The following is a 23,134-nucleotide window of genomic DNA, read 5'->3' as shown; positions in this document are numbered from 1 at the left end:
TGAAACCCCTTCATATAACTCACTGAGTGATAACTATGTTATTCATCATTGGTGACTGAAATATCCATATTACCGTACTGTCAAGAGGTAATTGATAACAAAGATTCAGCATGGTCTTGACTGTTTAATTACTTGATCACTTCTATTTGTAAAATTTTATTTGATCCTTATACTGGAAACCCAGTTTATCTTAACAGACATTCTATCATTCGTCCTGAGGTAGTATTATAACGAAGAATTCAGCAGGACAATAGAATAACATCATATTTTTAAAATGTGCTTCAAGTGCCACCATGAAATCCATATATTTAGATGGCAGACAGTCCAAGGTTGAATGTCCCTTCATGACATACTAAATCACTGTCTGATGAAGTCATTCAAACTTTAACAAGGATGAAGTCTTCCTTAGAATTTTTTTCTAAAACCCCATGCCCTAAGGCAAATTATGGTATTACAGTATAAAGTACTGTTAAAATCCTTTCAATGATAATAAAGATTCATAGACTTACATATTAAAAGTTTCCTTTCTTTTAGCTAAGGGGAGAATAATTGAGAGATTTCTTTTCTAAACTCTCAAATTTTTCAATGAGAAATATCATAGCATTACAATAGCTTGCCTAAGTTTCTTGTATCACATAGTATTTGAGAATGAATTTAAGGAGGTGACACTCTTACATTTAAATTTTAAATTTAAAAACCACCTTCAAATCCAATATTTGACTGAGATTTGTTGAGCAACAAAATAAAAATAATTGTAACAGAATACAGTTTAAGGCATCAAAGACCTCATCATAATGTATTTTATAGCACAAGGCTATAAGTATATATATGTTTTTCTCTTCTTGAACGTTTGATCATTTTCTTCTCTTCTTAAATACACTGGACAGTGACAGAGGATGAATTACTCATAGTGGAATGTTTACAAAATCAGTAATGCAGGAAAAAAAAGTAGAACTAATAAATTAAGGCTCTTCTTCCCCTACTTTAAGAATTAAAATAAATGATTGCTTTTGCTCAGTGAGTTAATATTAAGCAGTAATGGCTACATCAATAATGTAACTATTACAAAGCATCAGTGAACAGACTTCAAACGATTATAGAAGAACAACACAATATCACATATTTGGAATCATCAAATAAGTCAAAAGATAATTTCTTTAAAAAAGTGACTGAATCAAGGCGTGATAATAATGTTTAAACTTCTAAATTTAAAGGACCTGCTTGGATTTTGAAAGCACGATATTCATCTACTAATAGGTATTGAAATTAGATTCTGTAGAAATAAAGATAAGCATCAGTATACTATAGTATTCCCAACATCAAAAGTCCAATTGAAAGACTGGATTTTGGAATATTGATTTAAATATTTACTTTTAGAATATTGGCTTAAAAAGGCTCTGACAATTTTTCAAAAAAAAATTAAAATCTGTCAGTCTGCCTTGCAAAAGCATTCGATTGATTATCATTAGAAGACATTATCATAAAAGATGTCTATTATCTGTAATAATTTAGTAGGCATTAAAGCTATCAATTACTTCCCTTGCTCTGTTAGCTGAATCTACTTTCATACTTAAGTTGATAGTAGAAGTTTGTATTATGAAGTTCTATCTCCTCTAAATAGTCTCCCTTGAGTCCTCCAAGCTTCCATTCCAGTTCAGCTTCTAACACTACACTCCTAACTGATCACTCAACTGTTAAATAAACCCTTACTGGATTGGTGGTTTTTAAATTATGCTTGGAGGTACTACAGATAGTTTTTGGAGGTGCCTCAGTGGTCCTAGTGGCCAAACATATGTGATTTCAGGATTTCAGTTTCCAAATTCTGCTATTACAGCCTTGTATTTATGTCATATATATGAATGTCCCACAAAATTATTTTGAAAAAGTATTTTTTTTTTACTTTTGTTACTTTTTAAAACACAGTAAAGGGACTTGGGAGACTATGGGAGTCATGACAGAAAGAAGCAAGTAGTCCTCTTGTCCCATGTAAAGTCTTCACATATCCCGTCACAGAAGACTGAATAAGATACTGTATCTTGGCCCTGCCATACCAATATTATCCTTCAGTCTGGCCTTGAGTTCAGAGGCACAAGTCAAAACAGATCAATATTTTAAGTGGGTCCTATCACAATGATGAATATCCCAACCACTTCAAGTCTATCTTTGCAGAAATAAGTGGCATATCAATTATTTACAATATAAGAAAACAAATGATTAAGAAATGCTTCCTAGATGGCAACCCTTAACAATGTGGATGACCTTTGTTCTCACCTTTTATACCAAAGGAAGTAAGCACAGAATTTATAATATTACACTTGCAAATGAGTGTACATTTAAAATTTTTTCTTTTTAAATAGAGTCAGATATGAGCCTTGATTCAGGGCTTGAATAGAGTGGCAGACTTGCTAATTAAACTGCTCTCATGAATGGCCTTATTCCAAAAACATCATGCAGGAAAATCAACACTGTCAATTAAAACCTGTAACGAATAAGAACTTAGGATCCAAAGAAACAGAAGCAGTTTTGATGAGCACATGACTCGAAAGAGAATGCGGAGAGCTGGTGTTATTGTTCTCTGTAAACGTATTCATATTCTTTTAATATAAAAGAAATTTCAAAGTTTGTCTTCTTTCTCAACATGAAAAACAAACTAAGCACAGGTCTTAAATGAAAAAATATAAAAAGGCTGGTGTGGTATAAATAAATGTAAAAAACATTCCATTGTAGGAAATAAAAATATATATACTGTTTGGTTAAATTCAAGGTCTTTCTTTTAAACATATGATCATTCAAATACAGACCCCAGATTACAACATTAAAACATTATAAAGAGTTTAACTGAAGGAGAAATTCTTTAAACAAATAGAAAATTTGTCTGCAAATATTTTCAGTGAATGAATGGTGACGAATTTGGCTCATATCTTGCTTTATGTCCGGAGAGAGTATCATTTTCTTACTGAATATTATTTTCTTTCCATTGAATGAGAACAGAGCTGTGGAGCTATGCCATCTTTGTTGTTAAAATACATATATGTGTAGATATACACATATATGCACAATCAGACATTTGATGCATGAATCTATAGATACGTATATTACATACTTTTAGGCAAAGTGCTACATCTAAAGACCTAATTGTTTTTATATAAGGAAAAATAACAGAATAGGAAACATCCCTCCCCAAAACATTCGAACTTTCATACTGCTAATTATATAGCACATCAGAATGGGCAAACATTATACTTATTGCAAAGTCTCTTATAGATTTAGACGCCATTATAAAATGCTTTCAATTGTCTTTTGGTACCCTAAGATGTCGGTATATAATATTAAATTTCCAATTAGAGAGTTTAATATAAAAATATCAGCACAAAACTGTTTTTTCAATCTGTTTATTGTGTGAGGAACCCAAACTTCAGTTTAAGTGCTGTTGTAATTTTATTACTAGATTCCATAACCCTACAATTGATAAATTATATACCATTTTAGGCATTTAATGATATACTTAGAAATACTAAGAAAAAAATCAGTATTCAAAGGGTTAATTTTGTTTATAATAACAATAAATTATTTTATCATCTTCTTCAGTTCAAAATCCAGCTTTGAACCCGAGGAAGGCTTTCAAATCATGTTAATTAAATGGTGGTCCTTTAACCAGTAGCAGTTTGATTACCAATTACTCGAAGGATCTCTTTGTGAATGCCTCCTTCTTGTGTGTTAATATTTGCGTCTCCCACTTGGCCATCTTCATAGCTAAAACACAAAAACATAAAACATTCAAAAAGATGAAACATTCAAGAACATTTTCAGAGCACTTAAGACAGCTTAGAAATGCTATCTGATACCTAAAGTATAGTCCAAAGGAATCAAGAGAAAGACAATTCTCAGTTATATTTAATAACATGATCACATTACTAAATGCAGAAAAGGTCACAGGACTAAACAAATGATTATTCCACATCATGCCCTGATTTACTCCTTCATTTAAAATTTTAACCCCCATAAAGCATTGCTTGAATGGAGGAAGCACCCCAGTGTCTTTGGCCCTGCAAACATTTCCCATAGCAGTTGTTATCTGAAGCCTGCTGAGAAAGAACATACTGACTTCAGTTTTATGTTCTTTGGTTTCTTGACTTCTTTGCTCCACTCCTACTTCAATTATTTCTTTATTTTCTGATTAGTAACACTCTCAGAAAAATCACCTTACCTTCCACCATTGCTCCTGTGGGATTCTTGCCTTTTAATTACTATTTGGTTGTAATCAGTGCTGTTTTTTTTTTTTTTTTCTTACCACTGGTTGCCGTATTTAGTCCAACTAAAACGCTATTCTTATTTATTCTGGTACCACACATAAGAAAGCAAGTCTGCCAAGTTTAGCTGAGCAATAGAAGTGAAAATCCAACATTAAAAGACAGTGATTACTAAGTCCTTTAGAAAGAAATAATTACATTTTAGATGATAATTCATTTCCTCAAATAAACTAACATGGGCAATAAGAATTTCCCAAGAATGAATTTTTAAACTTCCATGATAATATTCAGAATAGAATAAATACTGAATTAATTTTACATCATAAAAATGACTTCAAGACAGAAGCTTTAGAGGAGTGGTAATTACTTCAAAATAGATAACCAGGGGTGTAAGCACAGAGTCTCAGAGATTAATGTGTGCCACTGTCTTTCTCTCACCAAACTTCAAATTCTCCTGAAATGGTACAATACAGAAAAATGAAATAAATGACATATAACAATGAGAAGTTAGGTCTTTATATAATCAACTGCTTAAAAACCTAGTGATAACTGCATCTGTATCAGGTTTAAACTCCTAAGGGGGCTTCCTTGATAGCTTAGATGGTAAAGAGTGTGCCTTTAATGCAGGAGACCCAGGTTTGACCCCTGGGTTGCGAAGATCCCCTGAAGGAAACGGCTACCCACTCCAGTATTCTTGCCTGGAGAATCCCGTGGACAGAGGAGCCTGGCAGGCTACAGTCCATGGGGTTGCAAAGAGTCAGACACAACTGAGAGATTAACACTTTCTTTTTTAAACTCCTAAGAAATGGCCCAAAGTTGCCTACTTGGTTAATTCTTACTGTGCAAATACACACATACACACACATATACATAAGCATTCAGTGGTGAAACATTACTGTGAAAAAAAAGAATAGGATATATGGTACAAAGCCCAGTTGTAAATATTTTCTCAGGAGATCAAACAATATTCAGTCCTGTCCGACTTTTTGTGACCTTATGGACTAGGTTCCTCTGTCCATGGGATTCTCCAGGCAAGAATACTGGAGTGGGTTGCCATGCCCTCCTCCAGGGGATCTTCCTGACTCAGTGGTTGAACCTTCAATTCTTTATGTCTCCTGCACTGGCAGGTGGGTTCTTCACCAGTAGTGCCACCTGAGAAGCCCCTGTTACGAAGTAGAGAATGTGTAAAGCAGAACACTTTAGAATTATCCAGATCTAATCAGGTGTTTCTCAAGAGGCAGGTCAGGTGGTCTGGTATTCCCATCTCTTGAAGAATTTTCCACAGTTTATTGTGATCCACACAGTCAAAGGCTTTGGCATAGTCAATAAAGCAGAAGTAGATGTTTTTCTGGAACTCTCTTGCTTTTTCCATGATCCAGTGGATGATGGCAATTTGATCTCTGGTTCCTCTGCCTTTTCTAAAACCAGCTTGAACATCTGGAAGTTCACGGCTCACATATTGCTAAAGCCTGGCTTGGAGAATTTTGAGCATTACTTTACTAGCATGTGAGATGAGTGCAATTGTACGGTAGTTTGAGCATTCTTTGGCATTGCCTTTCTTTGGGATTGGAATGAAAACTGACCTTTTCCAGTCCTGTGGCCACTGCTGAGTTTTCCAAATTTGCTGGCATATTGAGTGCAGCACTCTCACAGCATCATCTTTCAGGATTTGAAATAGCTCAATTGGAATTCCATCACCCACACTAGCTTTGTTCATAGTGATGCTTTCTAAGGTCCACTTGACTTTACATTCCAGGATGTCTGGCTCCAGATGAGTGATCTCACTATCGTGATTATGTGGGTCATGAAGATCTTTTTTGTACAGTTCTTCTGTGTATTCTTGCCACTTCTTCTTAATATCTTCTGCTTCTGTTAGGTCCATACCATTTCTGTCCTTTATTAAGCCCATTTTTGCATGAAATGTTCCCTTGGTATCTCTGATTTTCTTGAAGAGATCTCTAGTCTTTCCCATTCTGTTGTTTTCCTCTATTTCTTTGCATTGATCACTGAAGAAGGCTTTCTTATCTCTTCTTGGCTATTCTTGGGAAATCTGTATGCAGGTCAGGAAGCAACAGTTAGAACTGGACATGGAACAACAGACTGGTTCCAAATAGGAAAAGGAGTGCATCAAGGCTGTATATTGTCACCCTGCTTATTTAACTTCTATGCAGAGTACATCATGAGAAATGCTGGACTGGAAGAAACACAAGCTGGAATCAAGATTGCCAGGAGAAATATCAATAACCTCAGATATGCAGATGACACCACCCTTATGGCAGAAAGTGAAGAGGAACTAAAAAGCCTCTTGATGAAAGTGAAAGAGGAGAGCGAAAAAGTTGGCTTAAAGCTCAACATTCAGAAAACGAAGATCATGGCATCCGGTCCCATCACTTCATGGGAAATAGATGGGGAAACAGTGGAAACAGTGTCAGACTATTTTTTTGGGCTCCAAAATCACTGCAGATGGTGACTGCAGCCATGAAATTAAAAGACACTTACTCCTTGGAAGAAAAGTGATGACCAACCTAGATAGCATATTCAAAAGCAGAGACATTACTTTGCTGACTAAGGTCCGTCTAGTCAAGGCTATGGTTTTTCCTGTGGTCATGTATGGATGTGAGAGTTGGACTGTGAAGAAGGCTGAGCACCAAAGAATTGATGCTTTTGAAGTGTGGTGTTGGAGAAGACTCTTGAGAGTCCCTTGGACTGCAAGGAGATCCAACCAGTCCATTCTGAAGGAGATCAACCCTGGGATTTCTTTGGAAGGAATGATGTTAAAGCTGAAACTCCAGTACTTTGGCCACCTCATGCGAAGAGTTGACTCATTGGAAAAGACTCCGATGCTGGGAGGGGTTGGGGGCAGGAGGAGAAGGGGACGACAGAAGATGAGATGGCTGAATGGCATCACGGACTCGATGGACGTGAGTGTGAGTGAACTCCGGGAGTTGGTGATGGACAGGGAGGCCTGGCGTGCTGCGATTCATGGGGTCGCAAAGAGCATTTTTCAATGAAATTAGAATAGAGAAGGGCAGTAAGTACCAATCAAAGAAAGATTGTTCTTTCCCTGGTCACAATGTCAAATACATTTCTTTCTGTAGTGAGAAACGCTGATCTAGACTATTGTATAAACATTGTGACAAGTCTTCCTAGCTGTACACTTATCCCCACCATCTCTTCTACAAGACTATTCTCTGCCCTGCTAGAGTGATGCAAATGGCCTTCGCTTCACATGTAAAACAAAATCCACTGTCACTGCCATTCACACTAGGCTGCTTTGTAATCCAAACATAAACTTCCTCTCCAGTCATGCCCCATCACTCTCCCCTCACTCCATTTTCCATTCAGATGGAAGAGTTTTCTGTACCCAAATACACATTCACTGACACTCGAAAAGCCTTTGACGTTATGGAGAGGAGGTGAGACTCACATTCTTTAAATAAACTCTAATAATTTAGAGGAAGAACATAGAGGAGAAGAGAACAGAGAGCAAGAATGAGAAATTGAGCTGAAAGTATCAAGAAAAATGCTTATTTTTCCATTGTCTGTGAAGCCCACAGGAAGTACAACAGTTGAGGGCTGACAGATGAAATTGATCAAAGGCATTTGGATGTCTGAAACTATGAAGCATATATAATAATAAAGGAAAACCCAACTACCATTTGAATTAGTCAACTAGCAGGGCTTAGATACATGAATTACTAATGGCATTAGAGCATTTACTATAATATAGCACATAGACTATTTTGCAGTTATTATTATTGTAGACAAACACTAAGTTGTTAACATAAAACTGAAGTTTACTTACGTCTAGAAAGCAACAAAATTTTAAAAAGAAATAGAGCAAGAATGATATCAACAGGGAAGTGATACACTTGAGTGGGGGTTTCTGAAGAAGGAAATATGAAATTATCTGCAAGAAGACAAAAATTAACTTATGTTATTAGTGATATAAAAAGTATGAAAGTGTTGGTTGCTCAAGTGTGGGCAACTCTTGGCGACTCCATGGACTATGGCCAGCCAGGCTCCTCCGTCTATGGGATTCTCCACGCAAGGATACCGGGATGGGTTGCCATTTCCTTCTCCAGGTGATCTTCCTGACCCAGAGATCAAATCTGGGTCTCTCGCTGCATTGGCAGGACTCTTTACCACTGGCGCCACCTGGGAAGCCCATAGCAGCTTTGGGACAGTTTTAAGATTGGTACACATACATGTGTTTTCGGATTTCCTAAATCTGGAAATCAGAAATGGCAGTACTGCTTTTCATTAGCTGCAGAGAGGAGAGATTCCCTGTGAACTGAGACATTCAGCACGTCTCCAAAGTTCCTGTAAGAAATCTGATGCTGTAAGTGCACTGTCTACTTCACAGCCCATGTTGCAATTTCTTGATTAAGTTAGAACATTCAGTCTTTTGTCATTGCTTTCATTCAATATGTATTAAGTGTTTCTGCACAAGACATGAGATTCCCAAACACAGACAGAATTTGCATTTTACTAGGGGAGATAATAGAGTTATGCAATTAACTGGAGGACAAGGCAGCCTGGGTGAACAAAGAAAGGGCAAGCAGAACTCACAGTAAAGACAGATATCCTCTCTGACTGGGACACCGGGAAAGGCCCCATGGAAAAGACCATATAGTTAAGCCTGGAAAGATTGACTAAAGGCTGAATTGGTGAGAAGGCCAAGCACTGGTACTGACTGAGCAAAAGCACAGTGAATGGGAAAAACAATTCCAAGTTTTTTCAAGGAATGGCTTGGAAAATAATTTTATTCAATGAGTGGTTTATATGGATAACTGAAGTCAAGTCAGATGGGTGCTATGTTGCAGAATGCTTTTTTTGTTGTTGTTAATAACTATTAGCCTTCATGAGCAAGGAATAATCAAACTCTCCTTTTGGAAAAATAATGTGGTATAAATTGTATGATCTTATTAACCGTTGTTAACTCTAAGGGGGGAATATGGTGGGTGACTGTCTCTCTTTTAACTTGCTTTTGATTTCAGTTTCTGTACACTGAACAGGTACCACTAGTGTAATAATGGCAACATTTTTTTATAATCTGGCAGTATAAAAAATAAGTTAGGAGCAATGAAGAAAGCAGAAGCATGGAAAATAACTAGCAATCTTCTGGTGTACTGCAGGGAGTTTACGATATACATGGAAACAAATGTGTTTACAGAAGAAAATCATGAAAAGATGTTCTTGGGAACTGATGACTAGCAAGCAAGGAAAAAGAAACTGAAAGCTACAGCTCAGGTTCCAAGTCTCCTTGATGTATGAACTGACTGCAGAGATGCAGGAAGTTGTGAAAGCAGCTAGGGGATTTAGCAATAACAGGGTCCACTTTGTACATAATGATTTGAAAATTAGTCGACTTTGGAGGGGAGGGAAATATCCAGCAAGCAGTTATAAAATTGGCATTTCATTCATTCCTACTTATCTGCCAAGCACTATGCTAGTGAGCTATGTAGTCCCCAATCTCAAGAGGCATACAGAGTAGTAATGGAGGAGACAATACATAAAAAGAACAATCCAATCACAGAAACACATCCAAGGTGTTATACAGTAACAAAAAGGAGCAGCACAAAGGCATCAAGAGAAGTTTCTGGGAGGAGGGAATATATACACTAAGATTTAAAAGAGCAGTGGGAATTAGACAGACAATATTGAAGAGATAGGCAATAGGGAAAAGAATGAAAGAGAGGATCCAAGCTTAATGAAGAAAGGAAAGAAGAACAGCATGGAGTGCAGAAATCGCAGCATACAGGTCAGGTTGCACAGCGTAACATCCCAGGTGTGAAACAGCGGCCAGCGGAAAATGATGGGCCATGCAGCTGGGCATCTCTTCCTCCTTCAACACAGTGGTGTTGAAAAAAAGAACAAAGCATTAAGGAGTCGGTTCCCTTTATAAAGGAGACTGGACTTCATCTTATAAACAGTAAGCAGCTATCAAAGACTTTTAAGTAGGGGAGTGATGTGGCAGTTTCAATCTTGGAAAGAGATCTGGGTTAGAGACAGAGAAATTGGATTTATTACAGAGTGGGGACAAAGCAAAGCTCTCAGATCGTATCAGTTTATGTCACACAGCTTATGTCACTGAGCCATGACTGAAACTTCATAAATAAGCTGTCTCCTTGCTATGTTCCCATTTAAACACTGTGTATTTTTTGCAAAATCATGGTGCAATGTATCTCTTATTTCTCAAAATAGCCATTCTAGAGTTCTTATTTCATAAACTTCTCTTATAGCTACCTTTTTAAGATATATTTCAAACTCTGACCTAAAATAAAAATGATTCATATTTCAAAATATTTTCCTTTTTGTGACGTGCCCCCCTCCCCCGCCCCGGCTTTTTGTTCATTAAAAATTTACTGAAAAGAAGCTGTGTATCATATACCAGGCAAGCTGATTCAGGGCATGCAGGGCAGTGAAAACAAAACAAAACCACCATAGGAGTTCTGCCCTTTAAGAGTTAACATCTAGCCTCGTGAAAGAGTCAGACACAACGAATAAACTGAATTTAAATGTAAGTTCTGCACTCAGCTGTAGGAATACCAGGAAGAGAGGTTAATTTTTGTTAGGAGCTTCATGAAAGAGGTGGTATTTGAGCTAGACCTTAAAAAGTAGATTTAGATAGGAATTTCTGAAATTTAGCAGAGATACCTGCTTCACTCCAGAAACTGAAAACATCCCACATCTCTTTTCTGCAGATGGTCTGTTTTATTTTGTCCTTCCTGCTCTTAAATTTCTGAACATCTTGAAATGTTTTGAAAATATATACCTTATATCGATATGACAAAGAAAATACAATAACAGTTCATTTGCAAATCTTCCTGCTCTAAATCAAAGAACCATGGAAGCATTAAACATTTAGGTTGTAACATCAGATAGAAAGATACAAAAACCTGGCAGTTCTTAAAGTATCCTTGCTGAGGGAGAAGATACACTCCCATTTCTACAAGTTTTCACTATGGCAGCGATGGGGGTAGTGTAGCATGGGGTGCCCATGGCTCTAGAGGCACCCAATCAATTGCCTTCTCTTGGATTTTATTATTTATTCCCATTTACAGAAAATATCAATACTAAGTTTTCCTCTCCAGCTTTAAAATCCCCATTTACTGTGAAATAAACATTTTTGTTGTATATGACCAGAGCACAATGTGGTTTTCACATCCCCTGTTTAAGCCCAAATTCTGGCCCTTTAAAAACAGCTGCCTGCTTTCTATATATTGACATTAATGTCTTTGTGCACATGAGTCTCAAGATCAGTAACAAAATCAAGCTTTAGCTTGATCAATTCCTAGACACTCAAAACTGGCTGGAACCTGTTCTTAAAATCTGAATTACTACATTTTGCCTGAAGCATATATATTTGGTTAAGTTTATTCATTTTTGGAATTTTCTAACAAAATTTTTTTCAAACACCTTATTCTTCTGTTTTCCCTATCTGATATTGTCCTTTAAATTTTACTTTAAATTTTTTCTGATGCCCTAATCCCTGAAATTTCTTCCATTTCCCCCTCATTCTCTGCTATTGTTTACTTCTTGGGAAGAATATGATTAGAATATCACACAGCTGTTTTAGTCTCTCCTTCATTCTGGAAATCAGATTAGCATGGAATTTATTATAATTCACTACTTTATGTCCTCATCATCAGGAAAAGTTCCTAACTAGAAATCACACAATGTGTAAAATAAATAAATAAAATAAGAACAGAAATTTAGTTTCTGTCTGATTACAGAATATCCGTGAAAACTCATTTTTTCTCCTCAATTTATTTTTTTCCTAGATGCTACCGCTCACTAGGGAGGCACATCACTAGTAGAAGTCTGTGATTATATCTTTTATAAAGAAAGAAACTGATGGTTGTAATTAGAATGTACATTCATTAGTGAATGGATTTTCCTTTTTATGTGTTTTGAATCTTATCAATTTTCCTTAATTAGTCTGTTCTCTCCTGAGGGATGAAGGATGAAATCTCATTTGTGTTTATAACGAAATGAAAATCATTACCTTAATAGAATTTTCCCCTCTGTATTATTTGGAAAATATCTGAGGATACTGAAAATATTTTCTTCTCCTGTCTTCAGATGGTCTTTCCTCATTTTTTTCTTATGAAATACAGAAATCCTTCTCTCCAGTCAATATCCACACATGTGCCCTACTGATTTAGTTTAGATATAATTTGTGTAAAACTGCAAAGAAATAGTACTACTTCTGAGCACTTCCATATCTAAAGTTGTTTATTTAGCTCAACAAATTTGAATTTTAGCATAACACTAAATGGGGCTTCCCAGGTGGTGCTAGTGGTAAAGAACCTGTCTGACAATACAGGAGACACAGTTCAATCTCTGGGTGGAGATCTCCTGGAGAAGGGAATGGCAACCCACTCCAGTATTCTTGCCTGGAGAATCATGGACAGAGGAGCCTGGCAGGCTACAGTCAATGGGATCGCAAAGAGTTGGACACAACTGAAGCAACTTAGCACACAGAACACTAAAAGGAATAGATTAACTAATTAGTGACAGGCTAAGAAAAGGACTCTGGAGTTACTATTCCATCAAAATTTCCAGCTCACACTCACTGAAAAACTCTGTGATTGGAGGTGTCTTTTAGAAAGTCAATCTTCTCACAATGAATAAGAAACAATATGAGCAAGAAAGATGAAAGGAAAAAAAATATTCAGTGACTGCCTTTCACAAGAGACCTGTGCTGTGCTATAACTTCATCTGAATTATAACCTTAAAAAGCAGATGCTTTCCTGGGAGCCTCCAGAGCCGTAGAACACCCTTCTCTACCTTGCCTTTTGCCCCAGGAGGCTGACCGTATGCCCGTATGGACTTGATCAATAATTTCCCTTGCCCTCTAGTTTCCGATAGAGTTTGGCCAATGGGGTGTGCCAGCAGGGCACTGGCAGGAGGGCAACATCAAGGTTTTGCTTGGTTCCACCCCACAAGGGCCCCCTGGACTGCTTACATCTCTGAATTGATGGCCATGACTCCTTTCATGGAGCCACAATTAACTAGAAATGACTCTCCTAACAGGTTCTCATAACTGCTTTCTCTTCTTGTCTTTAGGGACTGGAGGATGTATAACAGCTCTGGTGCTACTAGATCCAGGTTATTGTCCTACCTATGATTTCTCAGCAACCACACTTTTGTAAGTATTCTAATGTGCATATCTACCTAGATACGTATAAGATCTGTATGTATGTATATGTGTACACTTATATACACACGTATGCATACATATGGGGCCTTCCCCGGTGGCTTAATGCTGAAGAACCTGCCTGCCAATGCAGGAGATGTGGGTTTGATCTCTGGGTCGGGAAGATCACCTGGAGGAGGAAATGGCAACCCACTCCAGTATTCTTGTCTGGAAAATTCCATGGACAGAGGAGCCTGGCGGACGGAAGTCCATGGGGTCCCAAAAGAGTCAGACGTGACTTAGCAACCAAACAACAACACAATACATACATATACAGGGGTTAAAGAGACTATGTTTTGCTTCAAATCTTCTAAGCTAATGGCTTTTAAACATCCATGTTTTTCACAGCTTATTAAAATAAAACAAAAACATTAATTTGATGAGAAAATGCTGTGCTGTGCTTAGTTGCTCAGTTGTGCCTGGCTCTTTGCAACCCCATCTACTGTAAGCCTTCTTGGCTCCTCTGTCTATGGGGATTCTCCAGGCAAGAATACTGTGGTGGGTTGCCATGCCTTCCTCTAGGGGATCTTCTCGACTCAAGAGATCGAACCCAGGTCTCCTGCGTTGCAGGTGGATTCTTTACCGCCTGAGCCACTAGGGAAGCCCTGATGAGAAAGTGAAAGAAAGTGACGTCAGTCGGTCAGGTCCAACTCTTTGCGACCCCATGGACTGTAGCCTACCACGCTCCTCGGTCCATGGGATTTTCCAGGCAAAAGTCCTGGAATGGGTTGCCATTTCCTTCTCCAGAGGATCTTCCCGACCCAGGGACTGAACCCGGGTCTTCTGCCTTGTAGGCAGACGTTTTACTGTCTGAGCTACCAGGGAAGTCCATGAGAAAATACTTGTTATATTTTAGCAGCTTAAGTGACCAAACAATAATGTAGTCACTATTACCTCATTTATGGAGAAGACAGTAACGTAGGATTTTAAGCCTTTATACTTACACAAAAAAGAATCTTGTGCAGACATGATCAGTATTTGGGACAACCCATATCTCTCCATGTTTGTGCAGGTCAGGTGAGGTGATCACTGTCAAGGGAAGATAAAATTAAAGAACTGTTTTATTCTAAATTACTATATCCCTTTTCTTAGAAATCCAAAAGCAAAACTGCATGTACCAATTAACATATGAAAAATGTTTCATCTTATTAAACTATCAAAAAATGTAAATAAAAACAGTGAAATGCCAAGTAGCAATTTTATATTTGGAACACACTTAGCATAACAATAGGAAGGCAATCACTTTGTATTTATGATGGCAAACAGGTCTTGACTTGGGAACTAGGTAGAAGGCAACCTAGCATCCTCTACAACTATCAAATGTTGAAAAACCTAAAAGACAGTTACCAGTGGTTACCAAAACTCACAACAGAAGAAGAAAAACTGAACTTTTAGCCAAAGTCAGATTTTAAAGCAAGAACAAAGAAAAGTATATGATATTGTAAATCACCTATCAATTTTCTATCCCAAGTTCAGAAAAGAATAATTTCAGGGTAGGAACAAGAAAGACCTCCTGGGTTATCTACTCAGTGCTCAGTTCATCTTTCAGATTTTTCATGGTATTATACATTCAGACACCAACATAAAGAGGAAGGGGTACAGATGAACAACAGAGATGAACAATACTTGATCAGAAAGAGATAATTACTCTTCTGAGATAGCTGCCAAGAATAAAATATAGCACTGTTTGAAATCTTGCCAGTTCTGCTCTTTGTTTTAACCTTTATGATCTCTGTTGTATTTTCCATCTATGCTCTTCAAGATGGTCATAAGGAACAAAGCTTTCACTAGTCCATTATGAGCATTTTGTAAACACACTTACATTCTTAAATACTGGTAAGATTGAGAATAAATGCTATGGGGATTATAAAACTTTCAACTTACCTTCACATAAGGCTATGCATTTTAAGTTACGGCTTTGCAGGAACTGGGATTGCTGTCCTTTCTTCTGTGACTAAATTCCAAAAGAATTCAAAAATTAGAAAAAATTAGAGTAAAAATGGAACAGTCACTCAAGTGAAAAGATCATCATTAAAAAGTAATCGTCACTAAGATAGCACCAGAGTTTTAAAAAATGGCCTTTCTCAACTAGCAGTAATATCCTTGAGTTCTCTCTTAATGTCAATCTATATTTGTTAGATCACTTAATTTCTGTACATAATCATAATTAAATCACTTTCGAAATAAGTGACCTGAAAATACTTAAAGTTCAGTAGCCACAACACAGAATCAGAACTCAAATTTAGTTTTACTTGAAGTCTAGCATCTCTAGAGGGAAACAAAGCTGCATTATCTTTTCAAACATCACAATGAATTTTTCTAGATCACCTAACTATTCAAAATCAACCCATTCTTATAACACATTAAGCCACAGAGGTTTCAGAAACATCTCATGAAGAAAATCTGGGGGTTTGTTTTTGTTTTCAGATATTAGCTTAGCTACACTATTTTTTTTTAAAAATCTAAAGTCACATTATTTACCAGATGGATTTTACTTTGTCCAGAATGCTTGTTTTCTCTGAAACAACAAGGGATTTGTGCTTGCTCTTCTCTATGCCTGTAATGTTCTTTCCTCCAGAAAGCCACAGGGCTCATGCACTCATCACTTATAGGTCTTGACTCAACTAGAACCTTCTCAGAGCATTCTTTCCCTATCATCCCATTTAACATTCATTCGAGTTCCATCTTCAACCCATAGCATTCAGCATCCTCTTTTCCTGATTTTTATCCAGAAGATTTACCACCATCTAACATTTTACTAAAATAAATATTTAATTAATTTATTAAAGTTTTCCTGGATGTGGATGTTTTTAAAAGTATTTATTGAATTTGTTACAATATTATTTCTGCTTTATGTTTTGGTTTTTTGGTCCGTAGGTATGTGGGATCTTAGTTCCTTGACTAGGGACTGAACCCTCAACCCCTGCATTAAGAAGGTAAATTCCTAACCACTGGACCATCAGGAAGTCCCATATTTAATTTACTTATATCCACTCAGTAGAATGCAGGTTTCAAGAGGATTTGTCCATTGTAGATTATCACTATAGCTCAATGACTAGGAGATGTCCAGCATTTTAGTAGAAGCTCAATAAATATTTGCTGCATACTGATTGAATAAAGGCATCTGGATGATTATATTTTAGGGTGAGTTTTGTTTCTGTATGAGCAACGCCTAAAATAATTTTGCAGATTTAAAAACCTGAGTATTTATCAAAATCTTGCTGGCTAAGGGCGCTAGAGTTCACCCATCAGAGACAGTCACCCAAGTTGCTATAATACCTGTGATGCATTGCTGTTTTTACTGCTTGAAGCTGGCTCATCCTTGGCTGACACCTTCTGCTTCTTGTTCATCCCTAAAAACATTAGCAAAGTAATAATTTAGGGACAAAGCTGTATGATGTAGCTCAAAATACAATCCATCTACACTGCCAAGTTCCACTTTAGGCAAAGGCTTGACAGCATCAAGCCACAGACGGTCACAAAGGGCTCCTGAAGGATCAGCCACTGCGCCCTGAGCAAGGAGGGTGGAAAGTCACTGGGTTTGGAAGTTCTGGTCAAGTTACAAAGTGGAAAATACAGTTTGTTTTTCTTTGTGTTGAAAAGAAGGATAGGCTCACCTCTTGCATAAAGTTGATATAATCAGAAACTTTTTAAAACTTAATTTTAAAAGGCTTTTAGGACCAAACTTTCATTCTTATCATCTGGTGATGAGAAAATAGATAAGAGGTGGGAAATAGAAATGATTTTTAAAAAATATTAATACTGCCACTTCATGAGTTGCTGATATATGCTCAATACCTATAGAATGTACTATTCCTCCTAATAAAGGAAAACTAAGTCTTTTTGTCTATCATATTCACAAATCTTACCAGACTCTGTTAACTCCATGGCTTTTTTACTGTGAAATATTTCAGACAAAATAGAAATAAAATTCCTATCTGTTTAGAATAGGTAGATTTGTAGCTATACTTAAAAAAAAAAAATCCTCATCTACTATCCTGAAGTTGAGACACCTGTTTGTTGCTGTTTCAATAAAAGGCTTAATGAAAATGGGTAAAGCCAAATTGCAAATGGTGTGATGTAAGCATTTTCCAAAGTAGACATTCCCCCAAAGATGCAGACGTAGATGGAGTCAAGTTGAGAAACAGGCCTAAGGTTTCAGAGGCAGTTCTGAGGGAAGTGAAAGTGTATTAGTCGCTCAGTCATGTTTGATTCTTTGCAACCCCATGGACTGTAGCCCTCCAGGCTCCTCTGTCCATGGGAATCTCCAGGCAAGAATACTGGAGTGCGTAGCCATTCCCTTCTCCAGGGGATCTTTGCAACCTAGGGATCAAACCCAGGTCTCCTGCAATGCAGGCAGATTCTTTACCACCTGAGTCACCAGGGAAGTCCTATCTGAAGGAAACACAGAGGCTATTATATGCAGACACTGGTCTGCTCTCTACCTCCTGTACCTGCAGCCTTCAAAATCAAGTATGGAGGTACTTGAACTTATGGTAGAGGTTCTTACTTTTTCTTTTCAGATCAAGGACACTTAAAGAATTGGATGAAAGCTATGGATCCTCTTTCCACGTAGATGCACATTCACACAGACAAATTTCACATTCATTTGTATCCCCCACAAACCTTTCCATGAACCCGTCTAAAGAGTCTGTACACCAGGATATAAAGCAGAAAATCGCAGCACTTGGTGATTTGTTGTGTTTTTCTTATCTATGCTGAGGTTGCATTTATTTATTAAAACTGGTTTTATATTACTTTTTTATTATGTTCTGGTTTAGTAAGATTTAGAGTCTGACTTAAGCTGACTTGAATCATCGTCTCCACTGAACTATATTATTTTCTTTCCTATACTATCTTACTCTTCTGATATTTATTTTCCTAGTGTTATTTGGGCATGCCGTATTTTCAAAGATCACTGCAACAATATTTCTCAACAATATGCTTTTCAACTATGTGACTTCGCTGCTTTTTCATCAGGAAATGGAGTCTAATTCCCCAGCCCTTGAATCTGGAGGGCCTTGTGACTGCTCTGACCAGTATCTGTATATGGGAAGTGGCACCACGTGACATTTGACGCTGAGTCATAACAGGCATACATGTCCTCTTAGGACATGTACTCTGGAAAAGGTCAGGATAGAACTCTGAGAAATCAGATGCTGAGGCTGAAAGAGTAGGAACTTGGACAAAGGAACCGGAGAAGTGAGCCTGGTTAATGCTCCCCTAGTTATCAGACCTCTCTAAGTCTCCTTTCCTATAACATGATGATCTTGAGACTTACCATACAGGCACCTCATGAACAACATCTCCTGAAGTTGTTTAATGGAATCATGTAACCACATACACACACACAAGCACATAAGCAAAACCAGCTATATATATGCAGTCTATTAAAAGTCTGAAAGGAAATGCACTCAACACTGAGACTGTAGGAAAGGAGGAAAAATTTTCATCTGTTATTTTATACCATTCTGTGTAGTTTCAATTTCTTTTCTTTTTTTTTTTTTTTGGAGGCTAATTACTTTACAATATTGTATTGGTTTTGCCATACATCAACATGAATTCTCCACGGGTGTACACGTGTTCCCCAACCTGAACCCCCCTCCCACCTCCCTCCCATACCATCCCTCTGGGTCATCCCAGTGCACCAGCCCCGAGCATCCTGTATCATGCATCGACCCTGGTCTGGCAATTCGTTTCACATATGATATTATACATGTTTCAATGCTATTCTCCCAAATCATCCCACTCTTGCCCTCTCCCACAGAGTCCAAAAGACTGTTCTATACATCTGTGTCTCTTTTGCTGTCTTGCATACAGGGTTATCATTATCATCTTTCTAAACAAAGAGCAAAACTACTTTATATTTAAACAATACATTTTTGTTCTAAAAAAAAAAATGATCAAAGTGAAATATTCCAAAGAAAAAACACCCCAAATTTTTACTACCTAAAGATTACAGATGCTAACAATTTGGTCATCATTCTTGCCATATTTTGAATTCATGAGGCTCCTCCTTAGCACATGCTTTCAATTTATTCCAAAATTAAAACAATCTCACCAAAATATTAACAACAAATTGTCAACAAGTAGTATGGTTTTGAGGGTGTCTTTCTAAACCTAAGTTTTTCATATCATTTACAACTTTTTTATGGGATATATAATAATACAACCCAGTTCAATGGACATGAATTTGAACAAACTCCAGGAGACAGTGAAAGACAGAGAAGCCTGGCGTGCTGCAGTCCATGGGGTCGCAAAGAGTTGGACATGACTGAGCAACTGAACAACAACATAATGACCCAAAGGTAAGAAGTTGGCATGGTACAGAATTACATTCAATGATAGTGGATTAATTTGTATATAAACTTTACAGTTCTCTCCATAATACTTTGTACATACTATATTATCAATGTTTCATGTAGATGGAATAAAAATAGAAATGATTGAAAATTAAAAGTAACATTAAAATTTGTCAATTTTTGAAATTAACAAAACATATATTCCACATTATACACTAGGGGAAATATTGTAAATCTTGGCATGTGAGCTTTGTTTTTATTTGTGACACTTATCGAATGAATTTAATACAAATTCATCAAATAAGCTTTGTTCACTTGATAAAAAGGTTGTATGGCTCAGTTGGTAAAGAGTCTGCCTGCAATGCAAGAGACCTGGGTTTGATTCCTGGGTTAAAGAGAAGGAAATGACAACCCACTCCACTATTCTTGCCTGGAGAATCCCATGGACAAGGGAACCCGTCAGGCTACAGTCCCTGGGGTTGTAAGAGTCAGAGATGACTTAGTGACTAAACCACCACCACCACCTGGAATATACAACAGCAATACCCTAATAAATTTGAGGTTAGAATGGAATGCAAGCTTACCTGAGTAACCAAATGATATGCTTGACATTGGACTAAGATAGATTCCACTTCCATACATTGCACCGTGGAGCTAAAATGGAAAGAGGTAGGAAAGGAAGCTGTCAGTTCATGGTTTTAAATGTTAATATTTCACGAGAGGACCATCATCTCATGCTGAAACACTTAGCTCTTAGAAAACGTTAAAGTCTTTATTCCAAGGTCTATTTGGAATTTAAAAAGAGTACTAATATCTTTGTCCTTAAAATTAAGAATGCGTTGATATATGGAAAATGAAAGCCAAGGAATAAAATCCTTAGAAAAGATTTTCCATTCTATCAATGACAGAGAGTCACTTAGTATAATGTACTGGAGTAGTATGTTAATGGCTCTAAAACACTGAAAACAGGCTGAAACATATGTGACAGAAGGCTGATTAGGACTCACCTATTTGTGTATCAATAAAATATCCTATTCAGATTTTCATTATACAACACTGTCACCCCATTCTTCTCCTTCAAAATTTTCAAGTTACAGAATGCTTTATTAACTGAAATTCTGATTAGTGTACTACTCAGAACAATTAAAATTCTCTAATATTACTTCCATGTTCTAAGGCCCTCATACCCTTTTTATTGTGCACCAAATATTAATTCAATCAATTTGTATTTATGGGCATTTATATTTAATTGCATCATCCCAATTGTCATCAGAGTTTGTAATTTTGTACTGGTAACTGGGTTGAGGATCTCATTTCCTGACCTCCTTACATCATGAGGGACTTCTCTGGTGGCTCAGACGGTAAAGCATCTGTCTACAGTGTGAGAGATCTGGGTTCGATCCCGGGGTCAGGAAGATCCGCTGGAGAAGGAAATGGCAATCCACTCCAGTACTACTGCCTGGAAAATCCCGTGGACAGAGAGCCTGGTAGGCTACAGTCCATGGGGTCACAAAGAGTCGGACACGACTGAGCCACATTCCTGTTCCTGTTCCATCATCAGATAAAAATGAGTGGGGTGGGATGCTGGAGATGAAGGGCATAAAGGTGAGGACCACACCCACTAAATCCTGCTCATGAGCTGCCCTGGAGCTTGAAAGGCAGACAGCCTATGGCTCTTCAGTCTCCAATCTCCACTTCTCCACTTTGTTTATTCTTAGCCCCACTTTTTCTTCTGTTGAAGTATTCACAGTGAGATAGTGCTCAACAAATGTGTGTTGGATTGGCAGAGAGAATTCTTGAAAGGTTTTTACCTTTTTGGGGATCATCTTTTTCTTGTCATTGTTGTTTAGTCACTAAGTTGTGTCTGACTCTTTGCGACCCAATGGCCTGCAGTATGCCAGGCTTCCCTGTCCTTCACTATCTCCCAGAGTTTGCTCAAACTCATGTCTGTTGAGTTGGCGATGCTATCCAACCATCTTATCCACTGTCTCCCCCTTTTCCTCCTGCCCTCAATCTTTCCCAGCATCAGGTTTTTTTTTTTTTTTTTTCTAATTAAGTTTAAAGTGATTTTACTATTTCTCATAGGGAAACTCAATTTTCTTTTTCTTTTCATCCCTATGTTGTCTATAGATGAATTCTGCTTTACTTTGTGAAAATTATGAATGTCCATTAGAAAGTCAATGTGATTTTTTAAAGCGCATGTGCTTCACCCTTTTGTGAGTAAAACATAACACCAGGACTGCTTACTGAACTCCCATACTAAAGAATTATGAGATCACGTCAAAGCATTCAGAAAATGTACCTGCAGTCGTGTATTGGAAGCAACAACGAGACCATTCCTCAAGATGGAGTGCCAGTTTTCAATGTGTGAGCCACTAAAACACAGGGAAAGAGCAGGAAAAGCAAAATCAGAAGTCAACGGCGTTTTAATGGGGCTGCAATATAACAAGCCACGGTGGTGAGCTTCCTAGTCAAGTATCATGTAGTGACTGTCCTATGCTAACAACCAACTACTAAAAGAGGATGCTTTCCTCCCCCCACATTTATGGAAGACTAGGCAGGGAACTCACACCCCTCAACAGTAAGCCATACTCACTGAAATGCAAAGGTGCTTCCGAAGAGTTTTTTAGCAGCTCTAAAATTGGATTCTTTGGCTGGTGGACTGCTGAGAAGAAGGAACTGATGGGGTGTATGCATGAACTTCAGTTGCTGCCGTTTAAAATTAGGGCACAGGAAAACATATCAAATTTAACATTTTGTCTATTTTCAAACTGTAATAATTTATATTAACAGGATCATTCATTTAACAAAACCCCTGTATAAGTGATAAATCACATGGAATTACTGATATGAAGGACAATTCTTTAGGCTAATGGAAAAGGAATAGGAGACAGACAATCCAAAGTCATTTATATTTAGCTTTGGAATATGCTATGTAATCACATTCAAGCAGATCTGTCTTCCTAATTACATTTCTTTTTGAGACTTTTATTACTGAATTCCCTAAGTATCACAAACCATTTGGGGAAATATCTGAGTTTGCTAAGCAGAAAAGTTAGTTCAAGATTTTAGAATTGCAAAAATTATCATCATTATGCTTTATTTGCATATATTTGTAAAATCAGAAATTGCCAACACTCAAATTATAGTTTTCCCCTTTGTTCATAGAAAAAAAGTAAAACAGACTCTCTTGAATTAGCTGCTTGATACACTGCTTGACACAAATTTCTAACTGCTGCTGTTCCACCTAAGATTATATGTACTTATATAGGAATCTAACATATAGGAATCTCATAGTTAAGAGATTCAGAGATGACAGACAGACCTAAGATTTTAGCTACTGCTCCTGGGTAATGACCAGAACTGAAATCAGACTG

General features: G+C 37.3%; 1 protein-coding gene across 1 annotated transcript in view; it reads right to left on the bottom strand.

Moving 5' to 3' along the window:
- Positions 1 to 3,376: 3,376 nt before the first annotated feature.
- Positions 3,377 to 23,134, bottom strand: part of PARP8 (poly(ADP-ribose) polymerase family member 8) — a 195,653-nt gene continuing 175,895 nt past the window's right edge. Inside the window, exons 21-27 of the mRNA XM_040262467.1 lie at positions 22,354 to 22,466; positions 22,060 to 22,132; positions 20,342 to 20,411; positions 16,735 to 16,808; positions 15,340 to 15,409; positions 14,400 to 14,484; positions 3,377 to 3,753 (exon numbers count right to left, since the gene is read on the bottom strand). Of these exons, the coding sequence (XP_040118401.1) occupies positions 3,651 to 3,753; positions 14,400 to 14,484; positions 15,340 to 15,409; positions 16,735 to 16,808; positions 20,342 to 20,411; positions 22,060 to 22,132; positions 22,354 to 22,466 (588 nt within the window). The 3' untranslated portion in view covers positions 3,377 to 3,650. The remainder of the gene's footprint in view (positions 3,754 to 14,399; positions 14,485 to 15,339; positions 15,410 to 16,734; positions 16,809 to 20,341; positions 20,412 to 22,059; positions 22,133 to 22,353; positions 22,467 to 23,134) is intronic.

This window comes from Oryx dammah, unplaced genomic scaffold (assembly GCF_014754425.2).
Source record: "Oryx dammah isolate SB20612 unplaced genomic scaffold, SCBI_Odam_1.1 HiC_scaffold_20, whole genome shotgun sequence".
Taxonomy (NCBI): domain Eukaryota; kingdom Metazoa; phylum Chordata; class Mammalia; order Artiodactyla; family Bovidae; genus Oryx; species Oryx dammah.
The sequence above is the reverse complement of the archived record's forward strand: the minus strand, read 5'-3'. Positions and strand labels throughout refer to the sequence as shown.